The sequence below is a fragment of the Martes martes genome (assembly GCF_963455335.1).
Source record: "Martes martes genome assembly, chromosome: 11".
NCBI lineage: Eukaryota > Metazoa > Chordata > Mammalia > Carnivora > Mustelidae > Martes > Martes martes.
Window position 1 is genome coordinate 29,563,024 of NC_137899.1, and position 18,160 is coordinate 29,581,183.

Here is an 18,160-nt window from a genome sequence, read left to right on the forward strand (position 1 = left end):
TAAAAAAAAATCAAATTTCCAAATTTTTGTATTATAGCTATTTTAGTTGTTTCCTAATTTTTTCCAAAATTAATGCAGATTAGACAATCGTAAATCATCAGTAATTTTTAGAAATTCCTACAAATACACGAAAGTGCTTGTGTGTATGTTAGGAAGGGATGTATTTGGCAGAATATGTATGCAGCTGCATTACGGAGTCAGTTACAAATTGCACAACTGTCCAAAAGAGAGTGTAGTGAATTGATCAGAAACTAATACTACAGTAATATACTTAAGAAGCTAATTAATGTTAAATAATGCTCTATGCTTTTAAACTGGATCAACAATAATCAATGCTCTATTAATACATAACTCCCCTGTGTTAAACTGGCATGTCCAGATATTTAAGTGGCACATTTTAAGTGTTTCTTGTAATTACATTCATTTGCCTATTTTGAAATGTAGACATCTGTTTAAGGATACTATAAATGATCTGATTTTTTTTTCCATCAGTCTAAATAGCTTTGTTTTCAAATCAATCCTTACATATGGACTACAGCAATTTTAACTACTTAACACTAAATTGATGAGATTAACTTAAAAACTTTCTGGTTTTCACTCACTGACATTTATGTGTATGCGTGTATATATATATATACACATAAAATATAGAAATAAAATGTAATCTGTGATATATAATGTGTATATGTAATATGTATATGTACACACATTAATTTTATTTTTATACGCTAACAATTAACTCCCATAAATTATTTTACTGTCATTTATTTTAGATAACACCTTTAAATAATACTTCCTATTTCAATTTTAAAACAGCTACATTTTCAAGTGCAAGATTTTAATCATAAAGAAGTATCATGAGAAAAATACATTAGTAATGAAAAAAGAGCTATAGAATGAATAATTACGATTTATAAAGCCAATCTTTAATACCTGACTAATCTTTAGTGACACACATAAATACCACCATTATAAAACAGGTAATTTCATTAAAGTCAGTTTTAACAGACTGATTTACCTTGTTTTTCAAAAAGTAATAAAAAGCAACCCCTATTAATTATTAATTTTTAAATCATACTTGGCCATCACAGTCATTATTTCTTAATTCTGTATATTCTGACAGAAATAAAATTGACAGAAATAAAAATTTTTACTTTAGGTTATGGAAATTACTTTCAGAAATACATATTAAAGGGTTCCAAAAATCTTAAAAATAGCTATCAAAACAGCAATCAGTGAAGCAAAACATATTCTTGTAAAAATCAGCTCATGAATTACCATCTGCTTTGCAATAGGATCCTGGCTTAAAGTCTAGAATAAAAAGATTTTAGTAGGGAGTTTTCCTTATTATTCAAAAAGCTCTACACTTGTTCAATAAGTTTAAGGGTAAGAAAAAACAGCTTTAACACTCAGCCTAGGATTTTTAAGGCACACAGAGGTGATATCATTTGAAATGTAGCTTATTTCAGTGCAGAGAGTGGTATGTATCATCACTGGCAAACTGTGCTATTTCTGAAATACATGTCTTTTTTTAAAGAAATCACTCAAAAATGCTATTTTTTAAGATCAAGAAATCTGAGTGAATTAGACCCCTTCTAGCACCAAACTGATTCTTTGAATTTACAATGTATTTCTCCCAGTGGATGATGTCACTTTCTTCCTTGATTTTGTAGAGACTATGTTATATTAACTTTCCTTGCTGAAGTTATTCATCATGTGAAGCAATGATGTAAATCAATCTCACTGTATAGAAGAAAGATAAAGGGCATGCGGAGCATGTTTTGGGGCTCTGGTTTATTTACCCAGAGAAGTAAATTTAAAATGGACATATAGAGAACAGGACTCTGATATTTCTAGAGAAGAGACATTATATATTCCACAAAATACGAAAGCTACGCAGTTACTAGGAGATTTGAGAATTATTCGCACCAACTCATAAAGTAAAACTCTTCACTGACAGTTGGTAAATCCGTGCTGAGGACATACAGATGTTGTCAAATGCCAGCCTAGGGAGATGGCATCAATGTGACTAGGATCTACAGTTGCCAGACTTAGTGATGGGAAGGTGGTAAAGGTTATCTCATTTAGTCATTACTGACAGTTATTGGATCATCCTATACCACTTTCTACCTATTTTTAATTATTTGGCTTCCATTAAGCATTCTAGTTGAAGAAGTGTCTCACTAATGAAAGTGAGAAAATCATTGTGTACATACTACCTTTCATTAGACAGCATACTGCTTCCTGTGTTCTTTCTCAACCATGATGAAAATACATGATTATCAAGTCACATCTGGGTAGTGAGCTTAACCTCATGGGAAGGAATACATGTTGCCTTTGTTTCTATTATATCTCTTGAGAATTTTCCTGGGGCACAAACTGAAGGACTTAAGGAAAAAGGAAGGAATTTTCTTCCATCTTTACTTAGAGTTAAAACTTTATATTTGTCAAAGGAAGTAGGCTACAAGACAAAACTGTTTGGTTACATAATCTTTTTTTAAGATTTGATTTATTTACTTGAAACAGAGAGAGAGTGTGTGTTGGAGAGAGAGAGAGAGCACGAGTGAGGTGAGGAGCAGAAGGAGAAGCAGACTCCCTGCTGAGCAAAGAGCCCAATGTGGGGTTTGATCCCAGGACTCCGGGATCATGACCTGAGCTGAAGGCAGATGCTTAGCCAACTGGTGCCCTGGTTACATAAATGTTATCAGAAAATAGATTTTGGCTTTGAGGCTATGACTTTGATGCCAGAATGACGGGGTCTACAAAAGGGACAGAGTTCACTCTTACAGACACTGGAGAACATTACATAACTGCATAAAATTATCTCAGATAATTCCCTGCTTCAGTTATGTACATTGTGCACATTATTTTGTGATTCTTAACATTAATTAGTGCTAATTTTAATTAATTCAGTAGATAAGACATCCTAGGGCTTAGCATGAACTCAAAGTGCCAGTGAAGCACTAACTAAACACTAACCATGTTTCTGCCTTAGAATTCCTGTGTCAAAGATGTGACCCAAGTTCCATGATGGAAAAACCATAAGTGAATTAAAGGATCTCATGCCACCTAGTTGAATTCCTACGGGGGAGCAACAGAATAAAATTTACATCTCCAATGTTCTAAATTGCAACATTAAGATAAATGTTCTGAAGCTCCAGGATGGAAGATTTGACCCATAAGGAAGAATTCTGTAATAATTAAAGTGCTCCAAGAAGTTTCTGAGATAGTGAGACAAAATAGTGAATATAGAAAGAGGACCAAAATCAAACCAACCAACCAAAAAACAGTCCACATTTGCCTGTAAAGAAACAAAAAGTACAACACAGTGCTTTATTATTATTATGGTTATTATTATTATCATTTTTAGAGAGAGAGAGAGAGCACATGCAGGGTAGGGAGGCAGAGGGAAAGGGAGAGAGAGAGAATCCCAAGCAGGCTCCACACTCAGCATGAAGCCTGATGCGGGGCTCGATCTCAGGACTCTGAGATCATGACTGAGCCGAAATCAAGAATCCTGCATTTAACCGACTGACCCGTTCAGGTGTTCCAGGAAGATTTATTTAGAGAATGAGGTAAGGGAAGCCTCTCTGTGGTAGTAAAACTTAAGAAGAAACCTGTATAGGGGAATAAGCCAGGCAAAGATTTGAGAAGAGAGAGAGAGAGAGATCCCAACACAGGGCTGGGATGGGAATGAGGTTGGCACATCCAGCAAATGGCAAGGTCAGTGGCTGGAGCAGAGCGAGAGGAGGGGCTAAACGTGGTGAGTGAACAGTGAAGTTATGAGGCAGGTAGAAAAGAGATCGCATGGATCCCTGTTAAGAAATTTCTGAGATATTCCAAATTTGATGAGGACTGCTGGAGAGTTTAAGCCGTGGGGTGTGTGATATAATCTGGCATACATTTTAGAAAATCACCTTAGGTGCAGTTTAGAGAAATGACAGTCAAGAAAGCACAAGTTGGGGGAGTCCAGGGGCTAGCAAACCACGTAAAGGAAAGAAAAAGATGGTGCCTTTGATGGCCATGGGAAGGAAATCCAAACTGCAACTCAGCAAAGAGATGCCCTGTGACATGTTCTTTACTACTTATCCAGTTTCATTTATGGTAAACTTCTTCCTCCCCTTTGTTTTCCATCTGTTCATTAGTCTGAACCTTTGTATATTATGTTTCCTCTATTTAGGGGGACCTCCTTTTTTGTCTTCATGGTCCCACAGAGATGTTACCCTCCTGTTTCAGAACCTGCTCTTCAAAACATTTCCTGACACTTCCAAAAAAAGGAGATCTCACCACAGAATCCCATATAGGACAGAACTTCTCTTTTACACTATCTTACAATATCCTATTTTATGCTCTGTTGTCTCAATGGCTACTGAACGGTGTGATTCTTTTCAACTTCACTAGTCTGAGAAAATTAACAGTATATAAACTACTGAGATAAACTTCTTAAACCCGTATCACTATGAATATGTCTTAGAAGATTATTCTTTTCAGTACAACCAACCCTTACAGTGAAGGAATTTAGTTTTTAAAACAGACTCAAAGCATGTCTAGAAATGGGTAAAGGAACCAATTATAAAATTCACATATTAGAATCAAAGTATCTGAAGTGCCAAAAACATTGCCTGTATATAAAAATAGTCTACTTTTTTCATGAAATAAAACAGTATCTTTGAGATGGTATACAATTCTTCCATATTAAAGCACTGAGCTGGACCAATTTTAAAAAGGAGCTACTGAATTGTGCTTCAAGGCTCAATCCACCTAGGATTTTTCAGGCTCAGAAATTGAGTAATTCTACCCAACTTTTTTTGTGATTAGATGGTTAATCAGTATCATTACCTGTAATAGAACCCACATAAGTCGTTGTATCTTTCATTTCACACTTCCAAATCTGAAGTGAATAGTGTGAAAGAAAATACTGACAACTTCAACCTCTTCTTTAACCTAGTTCATATGAATTAAGGTACATATATTAAGTAAATGATCAATACATCAACTGGAAATGCCTGTTCTTTCTAAGGACACAAACCGTAAATATTACTTTAAAGTCCTATCAAAAACCACATTTTCCAAGCAACTCTTCAGGTGAATTTATATGCCACAGCTATAAAAAATAAATACCTACACATAGAGCTGAGTTGCTTCTCACAACAGATTTAATTCTAGAAACAAAGCCATAGAAAAAATAATGCTCTGTAAATTGAATGAAATCTCAATGCACCAGTGGTTTCCTGACTTAACAGTTATGACCTCTGTCCACCACGTGAAGACAATTTTACTTTTAGGACATGGTGTTTGAGAAAATACGTAATAACAAAATGTCATCATGAAACTAGAAAATAGACATCAATTTGTAGTTTTTAAAATATGCCCATCAAGTTGTCTATATACCTATAAATAGGCCTGTAGTCATATTTAATGGCATACTTTTCAGCCCACAGCCACTGTTTAATACACACAGGCCAGTGGAAATATAGCAAATGTCTCAGAAAAACCTATTTAGAAGCTTCAGGGTTTGAAGACCTAGAATTCACAAACCAGTAAATTAAAGAGAACTTTTACTTTGAACATCTTATATTAAATTGAACCATCATATTTATCAACAGCCTACTGTTATATATTAGATTTTTAAAGTAGGATATATGTATTTCTATACCTGATTATGAACATTTCGGATTAGCTCAGCTAGAGAGATCTTCACAAATGTGTCCGAAATATCTATATATGTTCTTTCTCCTTTTAAGCATGCCTATGCATTTTTTAAATAATTAATCGCTATTATTCAAAGAAACATAAAAACTCTTTTTGCCTTTGCAAGCGCTGAGACTAAGGCTTACCTGCGGTTAGATTAAGAAAGTTGGCAGAAACTAAACAAGCATGGATGAACTATGCAATTAAATTACATTTTCATTTGCCAGCCCTAGAAATGCTCCCTTTTGAGAAATAAATGTTCTAAGCCCTTTTATGAAAATATTCTGGCCTGAGGAAGACAAAACTGCTTGGATGATCTCCAAGGAACCCCCCACTAACAATTTCCAGTACCTATGGGTCTAAATTTAGGGCCATCCTTTGCCTTCTCTGTTTATGTTCAGTATTTATTCCATCATACCTGAATATGAATATTAATCATACTTGCTGAAAGCAGAGTCTACAACCGACACTTGGGAGATTTCAAGATTAGAAGCAAACTTTCAATCTCATTAAATCATAAAGGAATATACTTCTTTCTCATTTTGCCTCACCTAAGATGTTGTTTGCTTGCTTGCTTTTCTCTTTTCTTTCTTTCTTTTTTCTTTTTTTTGGTATTTCTAACTGGATGTATACTTTTTCTAATTGTTCCCACATTTCTAATGCAACAGAAGTTGTAATACTAGGTTTCGGAGATACCGGGAGCCTCACTGCCTTCTCAAGTCTGCAAACACATGGTTAACATCAACTCATCTATTTTCTTCTAACTGAAAAGAATCACTCTTACCGTGTAGCCCTCGGTATACTGAAAAGGAGCCCTGGAACTTTCATCTGCTGTTGGACTCAGAGGCTTGGGGTCAGACATGGACCGCTGCATCATCTTGGCTGTCTTAGGACTTGCGGGGGGCACTTTAGCCATATCTGGATGCAGTACTTTCTGTGGACTTATATCATCAGGGAGGGGTTTTTCATAAGGTACAAAGGCTGATTCTAAGGCTTTGCCTGGTGAAAGTGGTGAGATGGGTGAATAAAGGACTTTTGGAGATTTGGGTGGGGAAGGAGCCAGCTGTAATGTGGAATCTGCCCGAAGGTGAGATGAGTAACCAATCTCTAAAGGTGTTGGGCGTTTCTTGTCTTTGGGTGGAGATGTGGCACTCAGATATGGAGGACTCTGTGTGTCTGATTCTGCTTCTGTTTGACATCCTAAACTGCCCCCTTTGTAAGTCTTTTCAGGTGCTGAAATGTGTTTAATTATTTCTACCTTGGCATCCACGCGCGCCCGTATTGACGGTGTTCTTATGGTTCCAACGGGTTCAGTCTGCACAGATATCTCTGCTACTGTTTGAACTGCTATACTGGAGACTTTGGAGACCAGGGGTTTGGTCTTGTCGGCCTCTGCGGTGCTGTCACCGTACTTGCCGACGCGAGCTTTCCTCCTTGCTCTGGTAGGCACATCCCACTCGTCCTGATCTTCATCGTCGGTCTGGACGCTCGTATCGACACTCTTCTTGGTTCTCCTCCTCCTACTCACGTAACTCCGATCCGCGGCGTCCTCGTCGTCAGTCTGCACGCCGCTGTCCACGATCTTTTTAAAGCAGCGGGGATCGTCAGAGTCCCCCACCTCGTCATACTGGCCACGGACTTTGGCTGCAGAGCTTCTCTTTTTGGGCGGTTTCTCATCTTTTACCACCACGTCCGTCAGAGGTATCTCTGAGACAGTACTCAGGATGCCAGGTGGGGCAATGTACTGAGTAACACCGTCAGACTGAACCGTGTACCACCCTTGGCTCTGCGGTATTTCAATGGCCACGACGGCGGACGCGGTGGTGGTTGCATCCTCAGTGGCCCAAAATGGACTGCCTTCTGGGGCGGCATACTGACCTTCCAAAACTGCCTGCTCCGTCGTGGTTTGTGGAGAAGCAGTTCCAGAAGGGTCGTAGTTATACTGGTAGATCTGGCGAATCTTCTGCTCTTCCAGCTGCTGGTGAAGCTGTTGCTGCAGCTGCTGGATCTGCTCCAGCTGTAACTGCTGCTGAGCTAGCGTCTCCTGCCTCATCATGAACTGGGCCTGCCGCTCTTCTTCCTGCTGGTAGAGAAGGTGCTGCTTCATAGACTGCAGCTCCTCCAGCTTTTTTTGAACCATGATCTTTTCTTGTTCCCGGAACCTCTGAATTTCCTGACGTTCCCACTCCAGTTCCTCAGCAAAACGTTGCTGCTTAATTTTCTCCAGTTCCAAGAGCTCACGCTCCAAGTCAAGCTGCTGCTGTTGTTTATCTTCTTCAGGGACGATTAAAATAGCGCTTTCATCTCCCACCACTTCAGAAAACACTTCCGAGGCTGTGGTTAAAGTGGGCACTGAGTCTATTGTCTCAGCAGCAAGCGTTTCCATTGTAAGAGTTTGCAAACTGGCATTGATATCAATACCGGTTGCCGCAATGTCTGTTTCAGATGCACCTGTTGTTAGGAAATATGATCTAGGCATTGGCTGGCTCTGGTGCAGGGCGGATAATGGCGTCACTGCATCAGCTGTGTGCACGACAGACAAATCCCTCACCGTGGTGCTGAAAATGGAGCCAGGTTGTGTGGTGATAGCAAATGTGGAGGGAATTGGAGTGGCTACCGAAGAATAGACAACACCATTAGATGACCTCAAAACGCTCCCCACACCATACTGGGATCCTGGAGGTGGAGTCATTCTGGCTGTGGAATACTGTGGGGTACTAATCCCAACTTCTGAAATGACTTGCCGTGTTTCGGGATATGGACCTGTGGTCTTGCTTGAGTAATCCATTACCTCACCTGAAATACAGGGTAGAGTTATAGTCCAGTTCTCAGAATGAGTGATGCCTTTTGGGTTTGAAAGCCCTCTCAATCTTGATGAACATAATGAATGGGGCTGCATGCAAATCCACAGGTTAACCTAATTAGATGTGGAATCAAAGCGAAGTTGAACATGCAGGCACATGCGGGTGACTTTGGGCAGAACAAATTAAAAAAATGAAAGAACAAAAGCGCACGTGTACTCCGAAATGTGTTGCCAAAACATCCAAAGAAAGAGAAAAAGTAACAAAATCAGAAAAGGGACTGCATTTTTCATCCTGAAATGAGATGAGGGACACCATAATGACACTTCAAGGAAAGGTCTGCTGCCACATCATACTGACCTGTAGTAATTCTCCCTGAAGTTAGATCTACTGCTGCATCAGTTCCTCCAGAATAATCGAAAGCATTTTTACTTTTATAGAAAAAATGTCCGGCTTCTGCTAAATTCGTGTCAGACATGGAAGGTTTCATTCCCCCAATCCCCCTATATCCATATGGCCCTGATCGATCATATTGATAGTGGTCATCCCTATAACCAAAACGATCCTCAGGAAGAGTAGTTGGAGGCTGCTGTGCTGTGCAGCTCCTTCCAAAGGGTAACTTATAAACCATGTCGCAACATACAGCTCTTCTCCCTGCAGTCAGGTCAACAGGCTTTTCGTCATCTTCTATTATTTTGGTCACTGCACCGGAGGTGGATTCATCCATCGTTACAACAGTTCTGTGAGACTTCGTTGTACTGAGGTCTACTACTTCCCCATCAGTGATCCCCTGGGATGTGATGCCATCAGTCCATCCATTTGTGACACCAACAGGAGGCACAGTCACAGGTTTTGTAATAGCCGATGTCACCGGGTGTGCTGAGGTACCCAAGGATAAGTTTATGGGTGCATCCTCCCTAACTGCAGGGAAGGCCTGGCCACTTGGTATCCTGTAGGGGGGCTCAGCATGCTTTGACGTAGTAAGCTGGAGTGGTGCTGTTGTTGCATGTGCTGTGCCCATTAGGCTTTCTGCGCCCGTGGTGTAACTTGAACTAGTGGTGCATGTGGCAACAGTCACTGTCTCAGTGACCACGGCCATCGGCCTTACTACTGATGGAGTAGCACTGAGATTTATAATAGAGGGTTGGACAGCACTCATCTGTCTGCCATAAACATCACTGGCAGTGATCTGCCTTTTCATATCCATGGTGGAAGCAGAAAGATCCATACACTTTTCAGTCGCTTTCACTTCCACTTTTGGTACTGTACGCAAATCAATGGCATCCCCAACAAGCTGCACCTTTCCATTTTCCTTATGCTGACGCTTCTCTAAATGTAGGTTATCTAGAGCAAGAGGCTCTGGAGGAACTGAGATAGTGACACTGCTGAGACCAACACTAGGGACTGCACTTCTGGCTGCTGAAACCTCAGCCTTAGAAACTTCAGTTGTGAAAAACTGTGTTCCTGAGGTTGGGGCTGCTTGAAATGAAGAGAGTGCTGTGACAGGGAGGGCAGAAAATGTCTCCAGAGTTCCAGAGATGTACAAGCTCTGTTCTGAAGAACTTGGCATTCCTGCAGTTGTTAAAGGAGGAACTACAGAAAACACTGGTTCGATGGAAATCAGGTCTTTGGGGGGTGATCCCAGGGGCCAACTGGTAATTGCTTGACTAGCTGAAGAATCTGTTGGAGTCCCAGGTTCAGACGGCAACGTGATAACCACGTAGGTTTCCATGAGGGATTTGGAATATCTTGGGGAGGATTTGTTAGAGTGAGGAGAAAGTGGGGAAGTAGGGGAAGGTAATTTATAATCTGCTGAAGTCACTAAATTTAGTGTCATATTTGAAGTTAAAGATAGACCTGTCGGTTTGGGGTGTGTATCTGCTGATTTTTGCGTAGTTACTGGAGGCTGAGGAACTGCTGGTTTCGGGGCAATTGGAGGTTTACTTGGCTCAGGTCTGTGTGTAAATACAAGTCCAGATGGGATGGAAGATGGTTTAGGAGGAACAGGAGGAGGTGCAGTGGTACATATTTTTGTTACAGGTAAGCCACTACTTCTTGGAAGAGCCGTGGCCTCTACTGTAGTAACAGCATCAACTAGAGGTGTAGCCATAGGAGTTAGAGTCACTGGACCCGTAACTGTTAGCTTTTTTTTAGGATGAACAGGTGGTTTAGGTGAGGTTGGTGGAGGAAGAGGTGGAGGAGGAGGGGGAGGAGGAGGAGGAGGTGGGGGAGGGGGAGGAGGAGGTGGGGGAGGAGGTTGGGCTGATGCATCCAAAGAAGAACTTCTAAAGAATGGATGAGTTTTAGTTGGAAGAGATGTAACAGAAGGACTGCCAGATGGTAATGGAGATGCAGGTTTTGCTTGATCAAAGACCTGTCCAGACAGAAAGCATGTTGCTAGAACCTGCTCCTCCACGGCACCAGCAGAAGGAGGGTGATCAAACACAGTTTCAGATAAGCCCATTTTTGTTAGTTCAACCTCAGACTTTTCCCTTTTATCTCTGTAAGCTTCTAAAACCTCGAGAATAATTCCATTCCCAGTGTCCCTCTTGTCTTTCTTCACTGGGTCTTTTTCAGATGTAGATGAGTCAGTGGAAACAGTGTCAGCAATGAGCCCCTCAGGTACAGTTCCCACAGATTCTATGATAGGAGGTTCCATATCAGATAAGGAAATCACAACATGATCAGCACTAGTTCTTCCATCTGGTATGGCAGTCTGATCTAAAGTTATACTTATTTCTTCTGGATAGTCTATGATGCTGCCTGGGAAATATGTTGATGAAGAAATCTCAGAATCTTCCAGTTTAGTTACTATGTCCACGGGCTCTGTATAAACCGTGGTTATGCTATCCAACGTAGTAATGGGTGAGGAGCTATCTGTGGTACAAACTGAAGAAACAGATGACGTGAGAGAGGGTGTGTCAGAGGGTGGGACAGATGTAGCACTTTCTGAAGGCTCAGAGTAGGTCAAAATCAGTGATTCGTGGGCAATTATCTCTTGAATTTCCCTTGTATAATCAGTTACATATTCATCCTCAATTTCTTCTGTTGAAAAATGTTGGGTTATTTTGACATCTGGGATAGAGAGCGTTGCACTGCTGGTCGAATCTGTAAGAGATGCTCCTGAGAGAACACTTGATGTCAAAGATGCATCGGGCACCCTGTCAAAGTCCATGGTAGACTCAGTCATATCGTCCGTGATGGGGGGCTGGGTTGGACTAGATCCAGGTGTTAACTGCATCTGTTGCCTCTTCATGAGTTCTTCATAGGCAGCATCAGCATCTAATAATTTTTTTTCTTCACTGGTAGAAGTTACCATACTACCCAGATCCACTATCTCATGGCTTTCCGGGATGATAAAAGAGCTTGAAACGATGTCTTCTTGAGGCACAACAGAACGTAGGCTTTCTAACTCATAAAACTCTTTCTGGAGGTCTGTTATTTTTTGCATAGGATCTTCATAAATCTGTTCTGGAATTCTTATTTTTTGATCTTTCCCTCTCGGCTGCATAAATCCATTTTCATCTTCTTGCCTTGTTAGCAGACTGCCATCTACCGAACCATTGTATGTGTCCTCTACTAGAGATTCATAAATATAATCCTCTATTAACATCCCACCATACAAGGGCTCTTTTTCAAATATTTCATCTCGTTCAGTTGCAGCTGGAAAAGCTTTATATTTGTGGGTTTTATGCATCATTTCTTCATATATCTCCTCGGCACTTTTTAATGCCTTTTGGCCACCTTCTTTCTGCATAATAGACTGCTCATCTGTTGGAGAGAACAAAGACACAGCTGTGGGCAATTTATAAACTTTTTGCACTTCTATTATTTTTTCTGGGCTTATTTCAAAACCTTCTGGGTCTGACTCTATGCTAGGTGAGTATTCAGAACAAGAAGATCGATGGAGTTCCTCCATTTCTGCAGCCTGACGTAACTCTTCCGTTGGAGATGCATCTTCAATGGGAGAGAGATTACTGGGTGGTGTCTTTGGTCTTTCCCTCCTTCTCTGTGCTCGAAGTTCATCTTTATCTTTCTTTGATTTCTTACTAGAAGTCTTTCTTTGCTGCTGCTCCAATTCCCGCTGCTTTTCTTGCTCCTTTAATAATTCTTCTTCCTCTCTCAATTCTTCTTCCTCTGAAGAATCTTCAATAGTAGGTAAAAGAGGACCGTGTGACCTGTGCCGAGCTTTACGTTGTTGTTTGCTCTCTCCCTTTTTGTGACTTGGGCTACTGTCACTGTCTTCATCCAGTGACGACACTGACGTAGGGGATGTGCCAGGGGTGAAGCTGGAAGCATGAAGACTAGAAGATCCTTCCCCCCTTGACCTATCTTCTGGAGAGTCCGTCAGGCTTTCCATTTCTAATTCTGGCTCCTCGTCAAAATACAAAGTTGTTTTTTTCTGTGAGGACTCTGCAGAGTATTTATCTGCCATTGTGCTGTTAAGTTCAATTGTTTTGAATCGACGTAGCCCTCCTCCTCCAGCAATTACAAGCTCTTCACTCTCCTGACTTTTAGTCTCTCTGTACTTAAGCTCAGGACTTTCATCGAATGTCTCATCATCTTCATCATGCCACGAATGGCGTCTCCCTGCATCATCATCAAAGCTTGTACTGCTTTTCCGAGTTAGTCGCCTGTGTTTCCCTGGTGTCACTTTCCCTTTCCCTTTTGTTTCTTCCTTCTTCTGGCTCTCAAGGCTGCTACTTATCTCTTTGAGTTGGCTCCTAATGAACTCATCATCTTCAGAACCTGAAGCATCTTCGTCGGCACTCATTTCTATGATCTGCTTTCGAATAAAGTCCTCCTCTTCACCAGATCCTTGACTGTCTTCCTGTTTATACTCATCACTGCTCGATGAACCGACGCTAGTTCTCCGTTTTCTTTGTGGAAGAGGTGAGTTCTCACTTTCGCTACTGTCTTCGACTGAATCATAAGACTGTCTTCTGGTAGCTGTGTCATCAACAAACTCAGACTTCTCTTCATGGTCCTTTCTGGAAGGACCATCTTGTTGGCTATCTTTTTTTAACATGTCTTTTTCTTCTTGACTCTTCGTGAGCTCCTCTTCTGCAACTGTGGTTTCTAGGGTTTCAGATAAACTCTGAGTTTTTGGTTGGTCCTTAGGAGGCTCAGAAGTAACCTCAGGAGGTTGGGTTTTCTTTTCTGTTTTTTCTTCAACAAGTGTACTTGCCTGAGCTTCCAAAATGGATAGGACCGTACTTTCTAACTTAGCCAAATCTGAGGGGCTGGAAGGGCTGCTTTCTTGTGAAAAAGAGTCCTTTTTGAGTCCCTTGAGCAAATCTTTTTCATCACTTGGAATAAGACTTGGAATTTCACCAAGTGAACTTGATATCCCATCAGAAGAATATCCTGTGTCACTCAGACCTTGTGGGCTTTTTGGTTGCTGAGAACTTGAGGTGTCTGATTTGTCATCTTCCTTTTCCTAGCAGGGAGGAAAAGATACAGGAAAACTTAACATGATTAAACTGGTAACATGGCCTCTCTATTACTCTCAAATAACTACTATGAACTGAGGAATAATTATAGGATTTTTTTAAACTATATGCCAGTAATTTTTTTTAATCTTTGGATACAAGAAAGTGAAAGGAGTTGATACATACTGATTAAGGTTAGTTTTCATTTAACCTAAGTTTAATTAAATGTCAATTCTCAATGACATCTTATTTTTTTCCATTAATACTCTCTATGTTTTTACATTTCAATTCCATTTTCTTTCAAACACATCATTATCTTTCTCAGTACATTTACTTTGGGAAAAACTTACAGAGTGTCAAATAAAAAGATTAATCTTTTCATTAATATAATCAATACTTTTGAATCATGAAGACAAGAAAAGAAAGAAAAAAAATCAGAGGATGGGCTTTGTACCTGGCTACAAGTTGTAAGAGATGTTGGAAAATTTACTTAACAAAAACATGCAGGTAATATGACCATAATGATATCTGTCTGAACTAACATAAAAGATATTTTTTTTAGAGAGAGATTCAAATTTTTTTTAGAGAGAGATTCGCTAAAGAGAAATATCTATTATTTCTGTAGTGGTGTTAATCTTATTTATCTTCAGCATCATACCTCAAAGATAGTTAATAAATGTCATTTATAAATGTCTTCTGATTTTGAAAATACTTGGACTTTTACCTTTACACTATGTCAAAGTCAGTTCCCTTTAACTAGTACAATAACAAACTTTTGTAAATGGGACCATGGGCTTTCCAGGGAGCTGGGACACTAAGTAGACAAATCACAGCCTTAATCTGCTGCATTCCTTCGGCTGTGATGAGGCCATGTCAGCAATTTGGTTCAAGAATCAGAGCAGCCTTAAATGAAAATGATAAACATAGAGACTTTTTGCCTAAGTCCAAATTAAAAATATCTATGAGCAAAATGAAACTCAACTAATCCAGTTGGTTTCCATGCTTAAAGTAGAGTGTTAAAATAACCCCACAGCCCTGTGGAATGAAGAGGTCAGAAAACAAGCCCCAGGAGGACATGTTCTGTCTGACCCTGGACTAAGAGGCCACCTCAATTCCACTAAGTCTGTATCCTGAACTAACCATCTCAATATTTTCAGTGGGTTTGTTTGCATGGGCTCCTCCAACCCATCTGCAGCCCAAATGATCAGATAGAGGTCAGGCTGAACAGCAAAAAAACAAACATTCAAAAACCTTTCTTCCTTCTTTATCTCCTTCTTTCCTTCCTTCTCTCCTCCTCCTTCCCCTCCTCCTCCTCCTCCTTTTCCTTTCCCTTCTTTTAGCTACAGAGTTCTCAAATATAGACGCTGGCAGTTTGACATTCCTTTTACATTCATGTTCTTCTCACTACCTGTTGTTACTAGGTATGGTTAGAAATATATCTTGAATGCATTATATGGTAAAATGTTTTGGCCAAATTTACAACATGACACAACTCAAATTTTTAAAAAATGGTGATATACTATTCATGACTTTATTTAAAAAAAAAAACCCATATGTACTCTTTGGTTTATCATGAATTAACTTCCCTGGGTCATTTCAGACGTCTCCCCAGGAAAAACTTACTTTTTAGCAGCCGTAAGACTTTAGTAGTAGGGCTGATGAGCAACCAACTAATTTTGGTTCCTTTGTCTTAGGAGCTGCACATTAAAGAGGTAAGCACACAAGAAGCACATTTCGAACAAAATCTTTCTAGATGGTCCAAGTGGAGGGATGTTTCTATCTCCTCACATCCCACACAATGATGAGCACAATTTTTTTGAGTTCAATATGCTTTCTATGTCTTTCCTTATCTTCCTTCCCACCTTCACCAAATCACAGTAAATACCATAACCAGAGTGATGGGGCACCTAAGCTCCTTGTGAGAAAAAAAAAATAAAATAAAAAAATTTCATAATCAAATTTGTGAAGGTGTCATTTATATTCTTTATTTTGTGTCTGCATAAGTTATAAAACAGAACAAGGTAATAAATTATCCATATATATGGAGGAAGTGTAACCATTGTTATATATAACAATTGAGTATAATAAAAGAAAAATTATAGTTTCATACAATGAATTCTACAAGGCCTACATTTTACAAAAATAAGATTAGGACCAGACATACAATGTAACAAGGAAATTAAGATACAGTAGATAGAAGACTAACACACATAAATATCAAAATACCTACAATCCCCTTCTGTGGTCTTTCTCCGTATGTTCATGTTTTCTTTCCTTCCTTAGTACCATGTTCTACCCACTTCTCCCTCCTGCCCCTCTCCTGGTCTCTTTCCTCCACATTCTGCAGAGGATTCAATCATTATTTATGTATGATGATGCTGTGATGATTTTTCCCTCTAAATGACTCTTCCCCTCCATATTATGAAGTGGCTAATGGCTGCAACCATTTTGCTCTACAGGCTTGTGAGTCTAAGATAAAATGTTTGGGGTGGTTAATAAGAAAATCAAGTTAGGTGACCAAAGGGAATTTGTCTGAACTGTTTAGAAGAAACAGTTGGTCATGGATTTATTGTGCCACAGTAAATTGAAAAAAAAAAAATCATAATGTCAACTCTTCTCACACTAACTAGCACAGGAGTAAAGTCTCCTGAGAGAGGAGAGTGACCTTCTGCGTTTTCATTACACTGTTAGCTGTTAACTACCAGATCATATGCTGACCAAGCTCTTTGCCTCTTTAAGCTCCTACATGTTCATCTCTTTACCCTCTGCTGCTAAAATCAGAAAAAGAAAAAAGCTGCTCTTCATATGCAGAGATGGATATACTGAGACACTCATCTGTCCAAGTTTTTATCCCCATACAAGTTAACTGGGCTATATAGACATAACACTGCAAAATCTTGATTCATGGATATATATATATTTTTTAACAAGGGAATAATTTGATCAAAGTAAATGGAACTGAGAAGATCATAAAACACAGTGTGTAAGTTGGATTTAGTTTTCTCTAATTATTTAATCTTCCAATGGCTGTCTGGAGTACTGTAACTCTAGGGGAATATGAACAAAGGATTTACAAGAGGGAGGTGTAATTTGGCTTATTTTCTTCCAAATTTCTAAGTTTCTAGGAGTAAAAGATTGAGAGTTTTCTCCCAGTTGCTCCAAAAATATATGTGGTTATTAAAAAAAAATATATGGTTGTATACTTATTTTTGAGAAGAATGTTAAACTACTTGTGATAATATATTAAGATTTACTGAAATGAACAGATTCAAATAGTTCTTTATAAATTACATATATATTATATATAACACACATATATGTATATGTATAAATATCACTGAATTTTCTTATGTATGCATTATTTTCTTCATTTGAATGGGTAATCAGAAAATGAAATTAATTATCTATTTCATTTTTTACATGTAATACCATCTAGAATGACCTCTGAAATGATTATTTAAGAGGAAAAGTCCATGCATCTACTTTTTACATGAGAATTTTTGTTTGTCAGATGGAGGCAGTGAGTGGGAACAGACATAATTTAAGCATACCTGCATACCTTTTTTTTTTTTTAATAGCAATGTCATTTTTCAATTCTCCTGAGGAACACATTTTCTGTGCATTTTTCTGAGTACATTTAGCATTAGAGCCTTACTGCACTTACTTTTACTGTTACTGTTATTGCACTTTTCCCATGTATAGAATTACAGTATTTGAGCTTTTCTAGATGTGTATATGAAACAATTACGCAAAATTTCCAGAAGCTAAGATTAATATATATCATATAAATAAATAAATAAATAATATATCTATTAAATTTATTTATTTATTTATTTTTACTTACTAACTAAAAGTAGAGAGTGGAGAATTCCTTTTCCTTCTAATATTCCCCTGCCATTTACTGACCTGGAGACCAGTCAGAGAGAGGCAGTGATGAACTTGACCCATTTGAAACTCTTCTGATGGTAGCATATCTTGAAGCCTTCTCTAGTGATGTAGAAAGTGCCAAGACACAGCTATACTGGCAAACTCAGTTCAGCCCCTTTCATAAATGCAGAGATGTTTAGCTTTTCATACTGAAGGCAAATGGAAGTTTACTGAATATTGCCATGTTGTTGGTAAATTTAAGACTGTACAAAGAAAGGATGCAATATAGCTTAATTTTCCCAAGCCATTTATTTCAATGGGCCAAAGTAAAACAACAAATGAATGATCTTTAATCATTTATACAATGGA

General features: G+C 39.0%; 1 protein-coding gene across 1 annotated transcript in view; it reads right to left on the bottom strand.

Annotated features, from left to right (window-relative positions):
* Positions 1-18,160, bottom strand: part of PCLO (piccolo presynaptic cytomatrix protein) — a 397,938-nt gene that overhangs the window by 177,534 nt on the left and 202,244 nt on the right. The window contains exons 5-6 of the mRNA XM_080818063.1: positions 8,853-13,932; positions 6,476-8,487 (exon numbers count right to left, since the gene is read on the bottom strand). Coding sequence (XP_080674189.1) covers positions 6,476-8,487; positions 8,853-13,932 — 7,092 coding nt within the window. The remainder of the gene's footprint in view (positions 1-6,475; positions 8,488-8,852; positions 13,933-18,160) is intronic.